Raw genomic sequence first — 19639 nt, 5'->3', positions numbered from 1 at the left:
GTACCAGTCAGTGTATGTGTTTCCTCCTCTGCCGCTCATACCAAAGGTATTGAAGATCATACGGCAAAGAAGAGTAAGAACAATACTAGTGGTTCCGGATTGGCCGAGAAGGACTTGGTATCCGGAACTTCAAGAGATGCTCACGGACGAACCGTGGCCTCTACCTCTGAGAAGGGACCTGCTACAGCAGGGTCCCTGTCTTTTTCAAGACTTACCGCGGCTGCGTTTGACGGCATGGCGGTTGAACGCCAGATCCTAAAAGGGAAAGGCATTCCAGAAGAAGTCATTCCTACCTTGATTAAGGCACGGAAGGAAGTCACCGTGAAACATTATCACCGCATTTGGCGAAAATATGTAGCGTGGTGCGAGGATCGGAAGGTTCCGACGGAGGAATTCCAACTGGGTCGTTTCCTACATTTCCTGCAATCAGGATTATCTATGGGTCTCAAATTGGGATCCATTAAGGTTCAAATTTCGGCCCTGTCAATATTCTTCCAAAAAGAATTGGCCTCTGTCCCTGAGGTCCAGACTTTTGTCAAGGGAGTACTGCATATACAGCCTCCTGTGGTGCCTCCGGTGGCACCGTGGGATCTAAATGTAGTTTTAGATTTCCTCAAATCCCATTGGTTTGAACCATTGAAAAAGGTGGATTTGAAATATCTCACATTGAAAGTGACTATGTTACTAGCCCTGGCCTCTGCCAGGAGAGTATCTGAATTGGCGGCTTTATCTTATAAAAGTCCTTATCTAATCTTCCATTCGGATAGGGCAGAACTGCGGACTCGTCCGCATTTTCTCCCTAAAGTGGTATCAGCATTTCATCTGAACCAACCTATTGTGGTGCCTGCGGCCACTAGCGACTTGGAGGACTCCAAGTTGTTGGACGTTGTCAGAGCCTTAAAAATATACATTGCAAGGACGGCTGGAGTCAGAAAATCTGACTCGCTGTTTATATTGTATGCACCCAACAAGTTGGGCGCACCTGCTTCTAAGCAGTCGATTGCTCGTTGGATTTGTAACACAATTCAACTTGCACATTCTGTGGCAGGCCTGCCACAGCCTAAAACTGTAAAAGCCCACTCCACAAGGAAGGTGGGCTCATCTTGGGCGGCTGCCCGAGGGGTCTCGGCATTACAACTCTGCCGAGCAGCTACGTGGTCGGGGGAGAACACGTTTGTAAAATTTTACAAATTTGATACCCTGGCAAAGGAGGACCTGGAGTTCTCTCATTCGGTGCTGCAGAGTCATCCGCACTCTCCCGCCCGTTTGGGAGCTTTGGTATAATCCCCATGGTCCTTTCAGGAACCCCAGCATCCACTTAGGACGATAGAGAAAATAAGAATTTACTTACCGATAATTCTATTTCTCGGAGTCCGTAGTGGATGCTGGGCGCCCATCCCAAGTGCGGATTATCTGCAATACTTGTACATAGTTATTGTTAACTAATTCGGGTTATTGTTAAGGAGCCATCTTTAAGAGGCCCTTTCTGTTGTCATACTGTTAACTGGGTTTAGATCACAAGTTGTACGGTGTGATTGGTGTGGCTGGTATGAGTCTTACCCGGGATTCAAAATGCCTCCCTTATTGTGTATGCTCGTCCGGGCACAGTACCTAACTGGAGTCTGGAGGAGGGTCATGGGGGGAGGAGCCAGTGCACACCACCTGACCTAGTAAAGCTTTACTTTTTTGTGCCCTGTCTCCTGCGGAGCCGCTATTCCCCATGGTCCTTTCAGGAACCCCAGCATCCACTACGGACTCCGAGAAATAGAATTATCGGTAAGTAAATTCTTATTTTTTATTACAGTAAAAGCCATAAAGTAATCTACTGTAATGTGGATCATACAGCTAGAAATACAGCTAGACCTGCTGTCTGTTTATACAGTGGCTGCAAAGGCTGCTCTCTCATTTAAATGGCATAAGCCGACCAAATATTGACATTGCTCCACCCCATAAAATGGCACATTACTGGATTTTTTTTATTTTATTTATAGCACTCAAATGTATTCGGTTTCATGTTGAGTACATCGTATATTACTTAGTATTCAGAGAAGCTATAAAATTATCTAGTCAGCGAAGCCTGGGAGAAAAATAAAATCACAACAGGTGCTTGTTCTCAGGAGGAACTATGTGGCTGGAAGGGTGGGACACTCGTTCCTGCTAGTTTTCAGATGGGCTTTTAGGTTCTGGATAGTGGAATGTTATGGTCAGGAAACAAGGGTTTTTTATGTACATTTCACAGACTTCTACTCCCTGTTTCACTGACTTTCTTTTAAAGTTTACAGAAATTGGCTGCTATTAGAACCCCATATATATTATGCGTATATAAACTACATAAATCTATTTTCACCTCTTTGACATGTTTAATGTAAACACCTACAAACAATGGAGGCAACCATTTTGTGAACGGCAATATTATTGAGACTGTAGCCAGTAAATTTACTAAGAACCAGTACCGCAAAGATATAGCTCAGGCAGTACCTCAGTGTCAGTAGTTTAAAGCAAATTGATAGGCTGCTTACTAGTTCTGCCCACAAATTGGATGCCTTAATTGTGTGTAATTGATACACTTCCAGTATATGAATATGTTAACCGGATACAAATGGGATCGGTATGTTATACCACCACACGGGATGCCGAATGTCAGTATAACGACATTGGCATCCCGAGCGCATCAAAGCCCCTTGCCGACTCGCCACACTGCGGGCTCAGAAGCGAGCTACAAACAAAATACCCGGATAAATGCCGACATCGTGTTGCCTTCGGGGCTAATTGGATAGCCCAGGGCATCAGTTATCCCGCGCAGTTTAATTCCCCCTTTAATATTTTACATTAAGGCATGTTTGGATTGTTTAGATATTTGAACATAGAGTTCCACTTTGATTTATGTTTATTTTGCTGCGGTTGTCAGTGCAGAGCTGTTTTCTACAGGAAATGCTTGAGCCCAGAAACATTTTGCTCAAGTAACAAATATTTATTTTGCCTTTTGTTTTGTTTTCTAGCCTGGCTGGGTTATATTGGACCAACCAGATGCTTCTTGCCAACCACAGCAGCAGGAATTTTCTCCGCTACCTCCAGGCTGGGAAGAAAGACAAGATATTCTTGGCAGAACTTACTATGTCAGCCATCAATTTAAAAGAACACAGTGGCAGAGGCCTACCATTCAGTAAGTGAATTCAGTTCAAATCACACTGTGAAAAACTGTGTCCAGAATACTTAACATTTTATTTTCACAGTATCTTTATAATATGCATATGTTTATTAAGTCGTTTTTACTAGCAATTAGCAAACTTATCCACCACTGTGCTTATTAAATACTTAAGCTTTGTAGCATATTTTATTTAAAAACCATACATAATTTGATTATGCTTAGTCACCACCCCCCACCCCACCCTTTCCCTTTAGTATGATATTTTAGATGTAACAATTGTGGTCTGAAACTTCAGCATTGTGTGACAGCTGTAAGTTATAAATAAATAAAAAGTATCCAAAATATGTGATAAACTTAGAAATATGTATCAGACAAGTGGCAGTATTCTTGCTTTTAGATATATGTAGGTGTATTTAAAATAGTGTTCTGGTCCTGTTAACCCTCGATATGATTAGCATAATTTAGGAAAAGCCCAGTGGTAGTGTGGCAGTGAGCACTGCAATGTACTAGTAATTATAAAACAATTTTGTTCAAATGGAAGATGGAAAGCACTATGTAGCCTGTCTGGTCGCCTTCTGAGCCCAATGCACGTAACAACCAGCAGTTTCTACCTTGAACCGCTGTTCCTGTACAGATCCTGAGCTATTTCAGTGGTTTCTCTAGCTTTACTTTTAATCTGCACAGCAATTTCCAGTTTCACTTTCTGCACTGGAAGTACAATTGTTGTTTATTTGAGCATTTTATGTTCCAGCGAGAGACCAACTTTTCCTGCATTGTATGACTCCATCTCAATTTAAGATTATGAAACCAAACACATGATTGGTTGTCTAAACTAACTCTGGCATGTGACCCACCTAACCTTCTTTTCTCTGACGTCCTAGTGGATGCTGGGAACTCCGTAAGGACCATGGGGAATAGCGGGCTCCGAAGGAGGCTGGGCACTCTAGAAAGATCTTAGACTACCTGGTGTGCACTGGCTCCTCCCACTATGACCCTCCTTCAAGCCTCAGTTAGATTTCGTGCCCGGCCGAGGTTGGATGCACACTAGGGGCTCTCCTGAGCTCTTAGAAAGTAATAGTCTTAGATTTTTTTATTTTCAGTGAGACCTGCTGGCAACAGGCTCACTGCAGCGAGGGACTAAGGGGAGAAGAAGCGAACTCGCCTGCTTGCAGCCAGATTGGGCTTCTTAGGCTACTGGACACCATTAGCTCCAGAGGGATCGACCGCAGGCCCAGTCCTTGGTGTTCGGTCCCGGAGCCGCGCCGCCGTCCCCCTTACAGAGCCAGAAGCAATAAGATGGTCCGGAAAATCGGCGGCATGAAGACTCAGTCTTCACCAAGGTAGCGCACAGCACTGCAGCTGTGCGCCATTGCTCCTCTCACACACTTCACACTCCGGTCACTGAGGGTGCAGGGCGCTGGGGGGGGGGGCGCCCTGAGGCAGCAATAAAAACACCTTGGCTGGCAAAAATACCTCAATATATAGCCCCAGGGGCTATATATGAGGTAAATACCCCTGCCAGATTCCATAAAAAAGCGGGAGAATAGGCCGCGGAAAAGGGGCGGAGCTATCTCCCTCAAGCACACTGGCGCCATTTTCCCTCACAGCTCCGATGGAGGGAAGCTCCCTAGCTCTCCCCTGCAGTTTACAACACAGAAAAGGGTTAAAAAAGAGAGGGGGGGCATTTAATTTAGGCGCAGTATACATATATAAAAAAAGCAGCTATAGGGGACATAACTCAGTTAGTCCCTGCATTATATAGCGCTCTGGTGTGTGCTGGCATACTCTAACTCTGTCCCCCCAAAGGGCTTTTGTGGGTCCTGTCCTCGTTTAGAGCATTCCCTGTGTGTCTGCGGTGTGTCGGTACGGCTGTGTCGACATGTTGAATGAGGAGGCTTATATGGTGACGGAACAGAGGCCGATATATGTGATGTCGCCCCCTGTGGGGCCGACACCAGAGTGGATGGATAGGTGGAAGGTAGTAACCGACAGTGTCAACTCCTTATATAAAAGGGTGGATGACGTAACAGCTGTGGGACAGCCGGCTTCTCAGCCCGCGCCTGCCCAGGCGTCTCAAAGGCCATCAGGGGCTCAAAAACGCCCGCTCTCTCAGATGGCAGACACAGATGTCGACACGGAGTTTGACTCCAGTGTCGACAAGGTTGAGACATATACACAATCCACTAGGAACATCCGTGACTTGATCCCGGCAATAAAAAATGTGTTATACATTTCTGACATTAACCCAAGCACCTCTAAAAATGGGTTTTAGGTTTGGGGAGAAAAAACAGGCAGTGTTTTGTTCCCCCATCAGATGAATAAATGAAGTGTGTGAAAAGTGTGGGTTCCCCCGTTAAGAAACTGGTAATTTATAAAAAGTTACTGACGCTGGGAGATATCCCCTAGGGTGGAAAAGGCGCTCACACGGTTGTCAAAAAAGGTGGCACTGCCGTTTTAGGAACGGCCACTTTGAAGGTACCTGTTGATAAAAAGCAGGAGGCTATCCTGAAGTCTGTATTTACACACTCAGGTACTAGACTGAAACCTGCAGATCGTGCTGCTGCAGCGTGGTCGGTGACCCTGTCAAGCATACTAGTTTGCTAATATGAGAACATATTAAAGACGTCGTCTTATATATGAGGGATGCACAGAGGGATATTTTGCCGGCTGGCATCCAAAATTAATGTAATGTCCATTCTGTCAGGAGGGTATTAGAGACCTGTCACTGGACAGGTGATGCTGACTTAAAAAGCGCATAGAGATTCTGCCTTATAAGGGTGAGGAATTATTTGGGGATGGTCTCTGGGACCTCGTATCCACAGCAACTGCTGGGAAGAAATATTTTTACCTCAGGTTTTCCTCACAGACAAAGGTACAGTCCTTTCGGCTTCAGAAAAGCAAGCGGGTCAAATGGCGCTTCCTTTCTGTACAGAGACAAGGGAAGAGGGAAAAAGCTGCACCAGTCAGCCTGTTCCCAGAATCAAAATTCTTCCCCCGCTTCCTGTGAGTCCACAGCATGACGCGGGTGCTCCACAGGTGTAGCCAGGTACGGTGGGCGGCCGTCTCAAAAATTTCAGCAATTAGTGGGCTCGCTCACAGGTGGATCCCTGTTTCTTTCAAGTAGTATTTCAGGGGTACAAGCTGGAATTCGAGATGTCTCCCCCCAGCCGTTTCCTAAAATATGCCTTGCTGACAACTCCCTCAGGCAGGGAGGCTGTGCTAGAGGCAATTAATAAGCGGTATTCCCAGCAGGTAATACTCAAGGTGCCCCTACTTCAACAAGGACGGGGTTACTATTCCACACGGTTTGGGGTACCGAAACCGCATGGTTCGGTGTGACCCATTTTATATATTAAAATCCTTGAACACATACATAAAAAAATTCAAGTTCAAGATGGAATCGCTCAGGGCGGTTATTGCAAGCCTGGACGAGGGGGATTACATGGTATCCCGGGACATCAAGGATGCTTACCTGCATGTCCCCATTTACCATCCTCGCCAGGAGTACCTCAGATTTGTGGTACAGGATTACCATTACCAAATCCAGACACTGCCGTTTGGACTGTACATGGCACCGAGGGTGTTTTATCAAGGTAATGGCCGAAATGATGACACTCCTTCGAAAAAAGGGAGTTTTAATTATCCCGTACTTGGACAATCTCTTTATAAGGGCGAGGTCCAAGGAGCAGTTGGTAGTCGGGGTAGCACTATTTTGGAAAGTGCTACAACAGCACGGTTGGATTCTAAACAGTCCAAAGTCACAGCTGGTTCCTATGACACGTCTACTGTTCCTGGGGATGGTTCTGGACATAAACCAGAAATAGTGTTTCTCCCGGAGGAGAAAGCCAAGGAGTTGTCATCTCTAGTCAGAGACCTCCTGAAGCCAAAACAGGTAGCGGTGCATCATTGCACGCGAGTCCTGGGAAAAAGGGTAGCTTCCTACGAAGCAATCCCATTAGGCAGGTTCCATACAAGAACTTTTCAGAGGGACCTGTTGGACAAGTGGTCCGGATCGCATCTTCCGATGCATAGGCTGATAACCCTGTCTCCGAGGACCAGGGTATCTCTACTGTGGTGGCTGCAGAGTGCCCATCTTCAAGAGGGCCGCAGGTTCGGCATACAGGACTAGGTCCTAGTGACCATGGATACCAGCCTTTGAGGCTGGGGGGCAGTCACACAGGGAAGAAACTTCCAGGGACTTTGGTCAAGTCAGGTGATTTCCCTACACATAAATATTCTGGACCTGAGGGCCATTTACAATGCCCTGAGGCCTGTAAGGCCTCTGCTTCAAAACCAGCCGGTACTGATCCAATCAGACAACATCACGGCAGTCGCCCATGTAAACCAACAGGGCGGCACAAGAAGCAGGATGGCGATGGCAGAAGCCACAAGGATTATCCGATAGGCGGAAAATCATGTGTTAGCACTGTCAGCAGTGTTCATTCCCGGAGTGGACAACTGGGAAGCAGATCTTCTCAACAGACACGACCTCCACCCGGGAGAGTGGGGACTTCCTCCAGAAGTCTTCCAAATGATTGTACACCAGTGGGAAAGGCCACAGGTGGACATGATGGCGTCCCGCCTCAACAAAAAGCTATAAAAGATATTGCGCCAGGTCAAGGGACCCTCAGGCGATAGCTGTGGACGCTCTGGTAACACCGTGGGTGTACCAGTCGGTTTATGTGTTCTCCCCTCTGCCTCTCATACCAAAGGTACTGAGAATAATAAGAAGGCGAGGAGTAAGAACGATACTCGTGGTTCCGGACTGGCCAAGAAGAGCTTGGTACCCAGAACTTCAAGAATTTATATCAGAGGACCCATGGCCTCTGCCACTCAGACAGGACCTGCGGCAGCAGGGGCCCTGTCTGTTCCAAAACTTACCGCGGCTGCGTTTGACGGCATGGCGGTTGAACGCCGGATCCTGAAGGAGAAGGGCATTCCGGAGGAAGTCATTCCTACGCTTACTAAAGCCAGGAAAGAGATTACAGCAAATCATTATCACCGCATATGGCGGAAATATGTTGCATGGTGTGAGGCCGAAAGGGCCCCAACAGAGGAATTTCAACTAGGTCGTTTTCTGCATTTCCTGCAAGCAGGAGTGACTATGGGCCTTAAATTAGGTTCCATTAAGGTACAGATCTCGGCTCTGTCGATCTTCTTTCAAAAAGAACTAGCTTCAGTACCTGAAGTTCAGACATTTATAAAAGGAGTGCTGCATATTCAGCCCCCGTTTGTGCCTCCTGTGGCACCTTGGGACCACTAAAGACCATGGATCTGTAATATCTCACTTGGAAAGTGGTCATGTTATTGGCCTTGGTTTCGGCCAGGCGAGTATCAGAATTGGCGGCTTTATCATGTAAAAGCCCTTATCTGATTTTCCATATGGATAGGGCAGAATTGAGGACTCGTCCCCAGTTTCTCCCTAAGGTTGTGTCAGCGTTTCACCTGAACCAGCATATTGTGGTGCCTGCGGCTATTAGGGACTTGGAGGACTCCAAGTTGTTAGACGTGGTCAGGGCCCTGAAAATATATGTTTCCAGAACTGCTGGAGTCAGAAAATCTGACTCGCTGTTTATCCTATATGCACCCAACAAGCTGGGTGCTCCTGCTTCTACGCAGACTATTGCTCGTTGGATTTGTAGTACAATTCAGCTTGCACATTCTGTGGCAGGCCTGCCACAGCCAAAATCTGTCAATGCCCATTCCACAAGGAAGGTGGGCTCATCTTGGGCGGCTGCCCGAGGGGTCTCGGCTTTACAACTTTGCCGAGCTGCTACTTGGTCAGGGGCAAACACGTTTGCAAAATTCTATAAATTTGATACCCTGGCTGAGGAGGACCTGGAGTTCTCTCATTTGGTGTTGCAGAGTCATCCGCACTCTCCCGCCCGTTTGGGAGCTTTGGTATAATCCCCATGGTCCTTACGGAGTTCCCAGCATCCACTAGGACGTCAGAGAAAATAAGAATTTACTCACCGGTAATTCTATTTCTCGTAGTCCGTAGTGGATGCTGGGCGCCCATCCCAAGTGCGGTTTATCTGCAATACGTGTACATAGTTATTGTTAACTAAATCGGGTTATTGTTGAGCCATCTGTTGAGAGGCTCAGTTGTTTCATACTGTTAACTGGGTTTCATATCACGAGTTATACGGTGTGATTGGTGTGGCTGGTATGAGTCTTACCCGGGATTCAAAATCCTTCCTTATTGTGTACGCTCGTCCGGGCACGGTGTCCTAACTGAGGCTTGGAGGAGGGTCATAGTGGGAGGAGCCAGTGCACACCAGGTAGTCTAAGATCTTTCTAGAGTGCCCAGCCTCCTTCGGAGCCCGCTATTCCCCATGGTCCTTACGGAGTTCCCAGCATCCACTACGGACTACGAGAAATAGAATTACCGGTGAGTAAATTCTTATTTTCTCCCTGCTTGACCAAAGTCAAGAGAATTTAAACTCAAGTTGAATGGGCACAAACACACAAAAAAACAATTGGCGCAGTACAAAACGGGTAGAAGAAAGCAGTTAAAGGGAAGAAAACAAACAATGGAGAAAAACAGAAATTACCAAGTTATTGGGGGAAGATGTGCACTGTGGAGAAACTGATTCTGGGGTGTGCACTCAGGAGCACAAAAGGTCACAAAGCAAAAAGAGGTCAAGACAAACGAGGGGATGGTGTGAAACAAATTAAGGGGGCACTATGAAAGAGAGTGACTGGTATGTTCTATAAATAGTAATATAGAACATGAAGGCATCTAAATTATTGTTTAAAATATAAGCACTGTATGTGTGGCATAAACTATTCTTGTACCAGTACTCATTCTTTTGATGTTATCCATAATATACAGTTGTTTGTTCCATGTAAATGTGCAACTACACATTACCATTCTAATAATAATTGCATTTGTACCATAGCGTTGGGGAACTGGCTATCAACTTTTACCTACAGATGCGTCCTCCTACATCTAGCCTCAGTATGCCACGCAGCTTGAGAATGCCTGGTACAAGTGAGCCTCCAGATCCGTACAGCTCTGGTAGCAGTTGTCTTTTTGCCGAAAATGCGTCTTAGTAAGCCACGCAATGACTAGGATGCACAAGGAGACCGTGCTGATTAATTTGATATATGGCACTTGTATATTGTATGTGACTAAAGATGGGCATACATTATACAATTATCTGGCAGATAATCTGCCAGATCTGGCTGGTTGGAATGAAAAACTGGTAATGGATGAGCGCTAATTTGTCTGAATTACAGGTTTTGTCCATTGTCCAGTGTTTGGGAGCAAATAGTCGATTTTTCATTTGTTCTCATTCATTCCAACCAGCCAGATCTGGCAAATTATCGGACATATAATTATATAGTATATGCTCAGCTTTAGTCTATATATGAAGCACAATGAAACTTGTTTTGGAAAAAAGCTGTGGCTACTACATTGTAGCACTTTGTATACAGATTCAGAGACTCATTCACAAACAAATGTGCACGTTTTGCATATCAAATTAATCATCACAGTCTCCTGGTGTACACTAGCTGCATTGCAACTTATGCTGGGTACACACTGGCAGATATTTTGACCAATCATTTGATCAGCCAATATATCTTTTGCTGATCTGCAGGTGTGTACAAGCAGTATGTTTGTTAATGACGTCTTTAGCTGGCCATGCATCCGATTCTAGTTGTCTCACGATTTCCCTTGAACTCCCCGGGAGCTCCTGAACACACGATTTGTGGTTTTTGGACACACAATGTGCATACGATTTTACAATCCATCGTACACCTCCATACAATGGATCGGCTTACAATCCATCGTATGCATCACAAAAAGCGTACACTCAAATGACGCTGATCGTTCGATCCATCGAACAATGCATTGTATGTGCATACAACATGATTCAATATGCATCCGATTACGACAGATAATATGGGCTGCACGTATGATCAGAGGATGCAACATTCAACCTGCAGGACAGCGCATCACATCGTAATCGTACCCAAAACATGCATGATGTGCACAAAATCAGAGTATGAGTCGTTGAAATTGTGTATTCGTAGACTATATCGACCTAGTGTATGTCCAGCATTTCACAGATCTATTACATCAACTGTACATCACAGCAGATGACCAATATATCTGCAGATGTATTGGTGCATCTTTCTGTGTGTATAAACAACCCCCATCAGCATATATAGCTGCAGATCGATTGAACAACAGATATATCTTTGTATTACTGTATATTGGTTCATCTTTCTGTGTATATGAACAACCACCATCGGCAGATATATCTGCAGATCGATTGAACTGCAGATATATTTGCCAGTGCGTACCCAGCTTACTTTGCATTTGCAGTAAAAAAAAAAAATGCCCAAAGCTAGCAGAGTCTCATGGGACCGACCGCGCTGAGTTGGTCTGTTTGGCATGACTGCCAAATCTGTATTTGTACTTGAGTTAGAAAACAAGTTAACAGGTAGGTTAGTAACCTAGTTCTGGAAAAAAAAAATTTGGATGACCTAATTAGATACGTGGGGGGGGGGGGGGGACCCTGAAATATCACAAAAAAACTTCCGTTTTTCACCAGTAATTTAATACCTCCCCCCCCCCCCCCCCCCCCCCGACCATACACTGTTTTTGTTTTGTTTTTTTTAAATTAGTTTGAACACTTGTAAAATGATCTGATAGCAGAGGCCTGTCATTATTTCTAGTTCTACCAATATCCACTGGCATATTACTTGAGTTACAGAGAAGGTTTTATGAATTTTATTTCAGGGCACTAGAGCACTTACTAATAGTAGTAAAAATATGAATGACATTGTACATCAATATGTATATAGTGAATGATAACAAGTAATGTCATTCATAAGGTTTTTTTCATTGCGTTGAGGAACATAAATATGGAAAATTATCTTTTTCCCCAGAGACGGCACTGCTGGTCCAGAAAGTGGCAGGGTTCAATTACAGGCACAGCATGCGTTTACTACTCGAAGGCAAATCTCTGAGGAAACGGAAGGCCTGGAACTCAAAGATTCTCCTGAGGTAAAAAAAATATACAAATTTTGTGAGAATTTCCCTAACGTCATTGTAAATTGTAATTTGGTAACACTTATTTGTGTAGGTTTTTTTATTTACCTCCTGAGGCTAGGTACACATTACAAGGACCTGGATCGCGGCTGATGGGACGACCGATGTAAAGATACACATACACACACAACGATATAGCACACAATTATATTTATATATATATATATATATATATATATATATATATAATCGTTCATTGGCTGCATCCAGTAGCATGTCATCGACAGCACATAATGACGGGCAGAACATCAGATGTGAAAAGGTCTCTGACGACCAGTGGTAGTGCACAGTTGAGGGACGATATGTCGCTCCAATCCACGGTATTGGACGTCATAGCATCTAATGTGTACCCACCATTTCAGTGTGTGTTAGGAAAAAAAAAATCTATTTAATTGCTGTATAATATTGACACATTACTACTCAGTTTTAATGCAGAAAATACAATTTTTGGCATCATGTATTACTGAATGAGTCTATATAAAATACTTGACATTTGTGCGGTGATGTACATTATCTGTAGCTAATAATATAGGGGGTCATTCCGAGCTGATCGCTCGCTAGCTGTTTTTTGCAACGCTGCAATCAGATAGTCACCGTCTATGAGGGAGTGTATTTTTGCTTTGCAAGTGTGCGAACGCTTGTGTAGCCGAGCGGTACAAAAAAATTTTGTGCAGTTTCCGAGTAGGTCTGAACTTACTCAGCTGCTGCGATCACTTCAGCCTGTCAGGTACCGGAATTGACGTCACACACCCGTCCTGCAAAAGCTTGGACACGCATGCGTTTTTCCAAACACTCCCTGAAAACGGTCAGTTGACACCCATAAACGCCTTCTTCCTGTCAATCTCCTTGCGATCGGCTGTGCAAATGGATTCTTCGTTAAATCCATCGCTCAGCAACGATCCGCTTTGTACCGGTACGCCGCGCCTGCGCAGTTTTGCCGAGTTTTGACATGACCCCCATAGACAGAAATGATGTGTGATTAACTCGTACCTGGTTTCAGCATCGCACCTTGAGGCAGTAAACATTTGATTAGTATTCTGTTTATTTGTCATTAATTCTTTTACTATATTTTTTTTAATCGAGTATTTTTATTGATTTTGCAAAGTTTCAAAAAAGGTCCTAGAAAAAGACAAATATAAAACAGAGATGCTTTCATTATATTTTAATCAACTGTGACTTTAGTCCCGTGGTTTTTATTATTATTATTTTTATTATTATTATTTTTATTATTATTATTATTTTTTATTGTTACTGTTCTATAGAAAACTCTGCTCTCGGCTAGTGTGTGAACAATCCAGGCAATATTTAAGACATATATATTCATACATGATTATTGAATGACTGTTCAGTGTAAAATTAGTTTTTCTACCTTTCAATGCACAATTTAAAAAAAAGAATAATTTAATAGATTTGTATGTAGTAAATTAATACACACTGAATGCCAGATACCTTTGTTACGGAGTTTGACTTTATTCCCTTTAGCCTCAGCTACAGTTGTATCAAATTACCCACCTACAAATGCATAACGCTTGTACATCCGTACTATCCAAACTATTGGGTAGGAGGAACACATTCTTATGCTCTTGATAGACAGCCAGATAGATTTAGTTGCTGTATCATTCAAAACTACTTATAGGGGTATATGCAATTGCGGTCGAATTCCCGAAATTGTCGAATTTCGGGTCATTTTCGCCAAAAAAAAAAAATCGTCAATGCAATTTAGTGCTTTCCGTCAAAAAAACGGACTTTCAAAATTCGACTTTTTGAAATTCGACTTTTTGCAAATTCGACTTTTCTGCAATGATACAAGTGCTGCAATTCGACAAAAGCATATTCAATTCAAGTTTGGAAATTCGACAGCAGTGCTTTTAGACAGTAAATTCGTCATTTTCAATCCGCCACACTTTGGAGGGTGAAAACAATAAAAAAAAATGTAAACATGTTTTTTTTGGTGTTTTTTTTTTTTTGGGAATAGCATATCTATTTATATTAGAAGGGATTAGGTACTTTTTTTTTTTTTTTTTTTTGGAGGCACAAGTATTATTTATATATTTTTTAAAATATTATTTTTATTTTTTTAGTGCTGGAACGGTAAATTTTTTTTTTTTTAAATGGCGTGGGGTCCCCCCTCCAAAGCATAACCAGCCTCGGGCTCTTCGAGCTGGTCCTGGTTCTAAGAATGCGGGGAAAAATTGGGCAGGGATCCCCCGTATTTTTAAAACCAGCACCGGGCTCTGCGCCTGGTGCTGGTGCAAAAAATACGGGGGACAAAACGAGCAGGGGTCCCCCGTATTTTTCACACCAGCATCGGGCTCCACTAGCTGGACAGATAATGCCACAGCCGGGGGTCACTTTTATACAGTGCCCTGCGGCCGTGGCATTAAATATCCAACTAGTCACCCCTGGTCGGGGTACCCTGGGGGAGTGGGGACCCCTTCAGTCAAGGGGTCCCCCCCCCCAGCCACCCAAGGGCCAGGGGTGAAGCCCGAGGCTGTCCCCCCCATCCAAGGGCTGCGGATGGGAGGCTGATAGCCTTGAGTAAAATGACAAGAATATTGTTTTTTCCAGTAGTACTACAAGTCCCAGCAAGCCTCCCCCGCAAGCTGGTACTTGGAGAACCACAAGTACCAGCATGCGGGAGAAAAACGGGCCCGCTGGTACCTGTAGTACTACTGGGGAAAAAATACCCAAATAAAAACAGGACACAGACACCGTGACAGTAAAACTTTATTACACACTGCCGACACACACATACTTACCTATGTTCACACGCCGACATCGGTCCTCTTCTCCATGTAGAATCCACGGATACCTGAAAAGAAAAGTTCAATATACTCACCTCAGCCAGGGTCCAGAGATAAATCCACGTACTTGGCAAAAAAAGAAAACGGACACACGGACCACGGACTGAAAGGGGTCCCATGCTGACACATGAGACCCCTTACCCCGAATGCCGGGACACCACGTGACTCCTGTCACTGAAGTCCCTTCAGCCAATCAGGAAGCGCTACTTCCGTGGCGCTCACCTGATTGGCTGTGCGCTGTCTGTGCTGTGACAGCGCATCGCACAGCTCGGTCCATTAGTTTCAATGGTGGGAACTTTGCCGTCAGCGGTGGGGTTACCCGCGGTCAGCCGCTGACCGGCGGGTGACCTCACCGCTAGCCGCTAAGTTCCCACCATTGAATATAATGGACGGAGCTGTGCGATGCGCTGTCACAGCACAGACAGCGCACAGCCAATCAGGTGAGCGCCACGGAAGTAGCGCTTCCTGATTGGCTGAAGGGATTAATCTTTCTGGACTCAACTTTGTCAGTTGAGAGAGTAAATACGAAACAAGCATCATCAAATGCAATTTTACAGTTAGTAGCTGATTGGTTGGTACTTTTATGTCTCTCCAATATTTGATACATCTTCCCATATAGTTCATTATCAGTTTGCTCTATTTGGAGTAGCCAGTAACACTGTCACAGGAGAAATATCTGAAACTTGTTTTGTAGCCATATATACAGATGAATATTTACCTCTATGGGGTGTATTCAATAACTGTCGGAAGCTGCCGTCTTGTCGGTAAGACGGCAGCTTCCGACAGAAATAGGTTGGAAGGGGTTCCGACCTATTCAATAGGGGCTGATTTTTTCCGACAAGTAAGGAATTCCCGACTTGCCGGAAAACACGTAGATCGGTGGAATAGCCGCCGATCCACGTGCTTCTGTCGCAAATGAGGCCAAATCCAACAGGTTTTGGCCCCCTTTACGACAAAATCAATCCAACTTGAAAACAAGTCGGATTGAGGTGAGGAGACGAGCGGTCCTGCGGGCGGCTGGGGGAGCTGAGATCGGCGGCCGGCGGGAGGAGCTGGCTGCGGGGGGACATGTCTGCAGCGGCGGGGAGAGGCACCTCTGTCCCTGCAGCGCCTCCCCCCCTCCGTCGCAGACATGTCCCCCCACAGCCAGCTTCTCCCGCTGGCCACCGATCTGAGCTCCCCCTGCCGCCGCCCCGCTCACGCCCGCTACCGTTAATCCGGCCGGCGCCATCTGCACCCTTGGCCGCTGCTGTCAGTGCATCAGCACAGTACCCTGTGTACGGCCAAATCAGACAGTCTGATTTGTCCGTCCATTTAATAGGGGTTGTCTGATCCATTCCGACAACTGCATGTCGGAATGGATCCGACTCTTATTGAATATACCCCTATGACTGTTTGTTACTACCCAGTTTTGTTATAGCATTGTTATTTCCAATTGTAAAGCGCAACAGAATTTGCTGTGCTATATGAGAAACTGTTAATAAATAAATAATTTAGTGGAACATTGCTCACCAATCAGATAACTAGTTGGAGGACTAGAACTACAGTATAATAGTCCAGTATTCTATTTCTAATAACTCAGAATTCTATAAACATTTGTGTGTCATTTTTAATTTTTTTTTCAGAGCTGGGAAATTATTACAGAGGATGATGCTACTGTGTCCAGCAATCATAGCATTCAACCAGCATCTAGAAATGATCTCCAAGAACAAGTCACTGAGTTCAGTGCAAGACTCCACATTTCTGGCAATGTAGTTAGTGCCAGGGAGAGCTCAAGCACTGTAAGTTATTTGTATTATTTTTATCATCATCAAATGAACATAAAATAAAACTGTAGTAAAACAGATTAATCAGGGCAGCGTTCTTAACCGATTTCCAGTAATCTTAAAACTGTTTTACCTGCCTACATATTACGTATTGTCTTCCTTTGGCGAGAGCTTTGATAGCTGTTCCATATGACCAGAAACTTAGCAGAAATTGTCATTTGTGTGTATCCAAGACAACCACATAGGTCGACATTCATAATGTCAACAATTATGTCCACAAGAAACGTGACAACATTCTTAGAATATTGACATGTGAAATGCTGAATTTACATAATGTCGACATTAGGGTTAGGTATTAGGGGAGGTCAGGCACTAAGGGTAGGGATAGGGCCAGTTCCGACACTTCACCGCTCCGTCAGTTGTCTCCGCTAGAAGTGACAGTCATGTGACCGTGGGAACCTAGAAGATTCCACTGCAACCGTCAGGAGCATGTAAGTCACCACTTGGATTCCAGGGACAATATGGCAATATTCTATATTTTCAACATTTTATCAGTATCCCCATGATGACTGACAACATTATGACCATTTTGACTTTATGAATGTACATGTCATACCACAGAGACAATTAAAGTTCCATCATGAACAAAGTGCACAAAACGGCAGCAGAGGTCCAACAGCCAATTTCAACTGCTCCAGTACTGTTTCCTCATCTCTTTCTATATTTTGTACCCACTAGGATGTGGGCAGGGCATCAAGGTTCAGACAGATGATCTATGCACGTACGGCTGAAAAGAAGGCATGGCCGGCCAGGGAAGGGTAACAGGCTCATTATTGACACTCTTGGGGGCAGGCTGAGCTGTCCCCAAGCCTTCCCACTAACTGTGAATGGTTCCAGCAAGTTTTCCTACCCGCGGAACAATGCGGCCCGCAGGTGTGACTTTCACTGGGCAGGCTGTTTTAGCAGGGTGCCACTAAAAGGTCAGAGTGCATTTTGCCGTTTTTAAATTGAGTACGGCGCAGGACCCTGGTAATACAGGCTAACATGAACACTATATATATATATATATATATATATATATATATATATATATATATATATATATATATGCACACAGATAGACAGACATAGATATACTGTTGACAGATGTAGCCTTGCTCATCCTTTCTGCAATGTAGCATGCTGTAACACTGCTTGCTGCATGGCATGTTGGGCTACGACTATTTGCAGATGGAATTAATGGAGCAATTGCAGGCTGCAAGTAGTCACAGCCTGGTACGCCATACAGTAAGCTGCATCGCAGTGAGATGAGCATGGCTACATCTGTAGATATATGTATATAGATTAGTTGTGTGTGTATGTATGTATGTCTATCTATATAGACACACACACACACACACACACACACACACACACACACAGTATATGATTTAACAAATACTTGGAAAGAGGTTAATGTATTGATTCCTTATTTGTAGTATGGATGTTTCAAATTCTGGATTCAATTCAGTGTCCTGGCCAAATCCACCTATTTCTGTATGTATTTGTATTCCGCTGCAGCCTTTGTTAATACAGATCTAAATCCATGCCTGCTTTAGTAGTTGCACCCATCTCTTCTGCCCTTAATAACCAAATCAAATTGCAACTACTGTCCTGACAGTTCAGGATGATGGAAATATTATACAATGTCTGAGCCACTTCTGCTGCTGCACCCCTTGTGATTGATACAGGGTTAGCTAGTGTGTATCTTATCCTCCAAGCCCCAGACATTTTTTAGTTTATACTGTCACACTACAACACTAGTGTAACAGTACGCAACAAACCACTTGTGTTAATTTAAGGTTGGATGTATGTATATTTCTCATACGTCCTAGAGGATGCTGGGCATGCTTCAAAACCATGGGGTATAGACGGGATCCGCAGGAGACATGGGCACTTTAAGAATTTAAATGGTTGTGAACTGGCTCCTCCCTCTTTGCCCCTCCTCCAGACTCCAGTTAGATTCTGTGCCCAGTGAGACTGGATGCACACTGAGGAGCTCTCCAGAGTTTCTCAGAAAAAGACTTTGTTAGGTTTATTATTTTCAGGGAGACCTGCTGGCAACAGGCTCCCTGCATCGTGGGACTGAGGGGAGAGAAGCAGACCTACTTCTGTTAGTTTCAAGGCTCTGCTTCTTAGGCTACTGGACACCATTAGCTCCAGAGGGTCTGATCGCTAGGTACACCTAGATGCTCGTTCCCGGAGCTGCGCTGTCACCCCCCTTGCAGAGCCAGAAGACAGAAGCCGGGTGAGTAAAAGAAGATCAGAAGACTGAAGTGACGGCAGAAGACTTCAGTGTCTTTGAGGTACTGCGCTGCGCGCCATGCTCCCACACACAGCGGCACTACAGGGTGCAGAGCGCAGGGGGGGCACCCTGGGCAGCATGAAACCTCAATAATAGACTGGAAAAGTGTCTGACAGTGCCTGTGCACTAACACCGGACCCCCGCCAGTATAACGATTTAAGAAATAGCGGGGCTGAAGCGCGCCATTAAGGGTGCGTGGCTTAGCCCTCACAGCTCTAATCAGCGCTATTTTCTCTTCACAGAGTTGCAGAGACGCTGTATTTTGGTGCTGTTTTATTAGAAAAAAGCGCTAACAGGACTGAGGCATTATTTTAATCGTTTCAGTACCGGGATAGGCGCTGGGTTGTGAGCTGGCAAAACTCCCTCTGTGTTTCTCTAACAGGCTTTGCTGTGGGTCTGTCCCCTATAGCCCAGTGTGGGTGTCGGTACGCGTGTGTCGACATGTCTGAGGCTGAGTGCTCTTCCCAGGAGGGGGGACAGAAAAGACCGTGGGAGTGACCGTGTCGGCACCGC

The 19639-nt window shown here is 44.8% G+C and overlaps 1 protein-coding gene across 6 annotated transcripts in view; it reads left to right on the top strand.

The window, feature by feature from the left end:
• Positions 1–19639, top strand: part of NEDD4 (NEDD4 E3 ubiquitin protein ligase) — a 470501-nt gene that overhangs the window by 330927 nt on the left and 119935 nt on the right. For all 6 annotated transcript variants that reach the window (XM_063926139.1, XM_063926140.1, XM_063926138.1 and 3 more), the window contains 3 exons: positions 3000–3163; positions 12050–12167; positions 16642–16797. In XM_063926139.1, the coding sequence (XP_063782209.1) occupies positions 3000–3163; positions 12050–12167; positions 16642–16797 (438 nt within the window). The remainder of the gene's footprint in view (positions 1–2999; positions 3164–12049; positions 12168–16641; positions 16798–19639) is intronic.

The sequence above is a fragment of the Pseudophryne corroboree genome, chromosome 6 (assembly GCF_028390025.1).
Source record: "Pseudophryne corroboree isolate aPseCor3 chromosome 6, aPseCor3.hap2, whole genome shotgun sequence".
Taxonomy (NCBI): domain Eukaryota; kingdom Metazoa; phylum Chordata; class Amphibia; order Anura; family Myobatrachidae; genus Pseudophryne; species Pseudophryne corroboree.
Note: the sequence above shows the minus strand (reverse complement) of the source record. Positions and strands in the feature narration are given on the sequence as shown.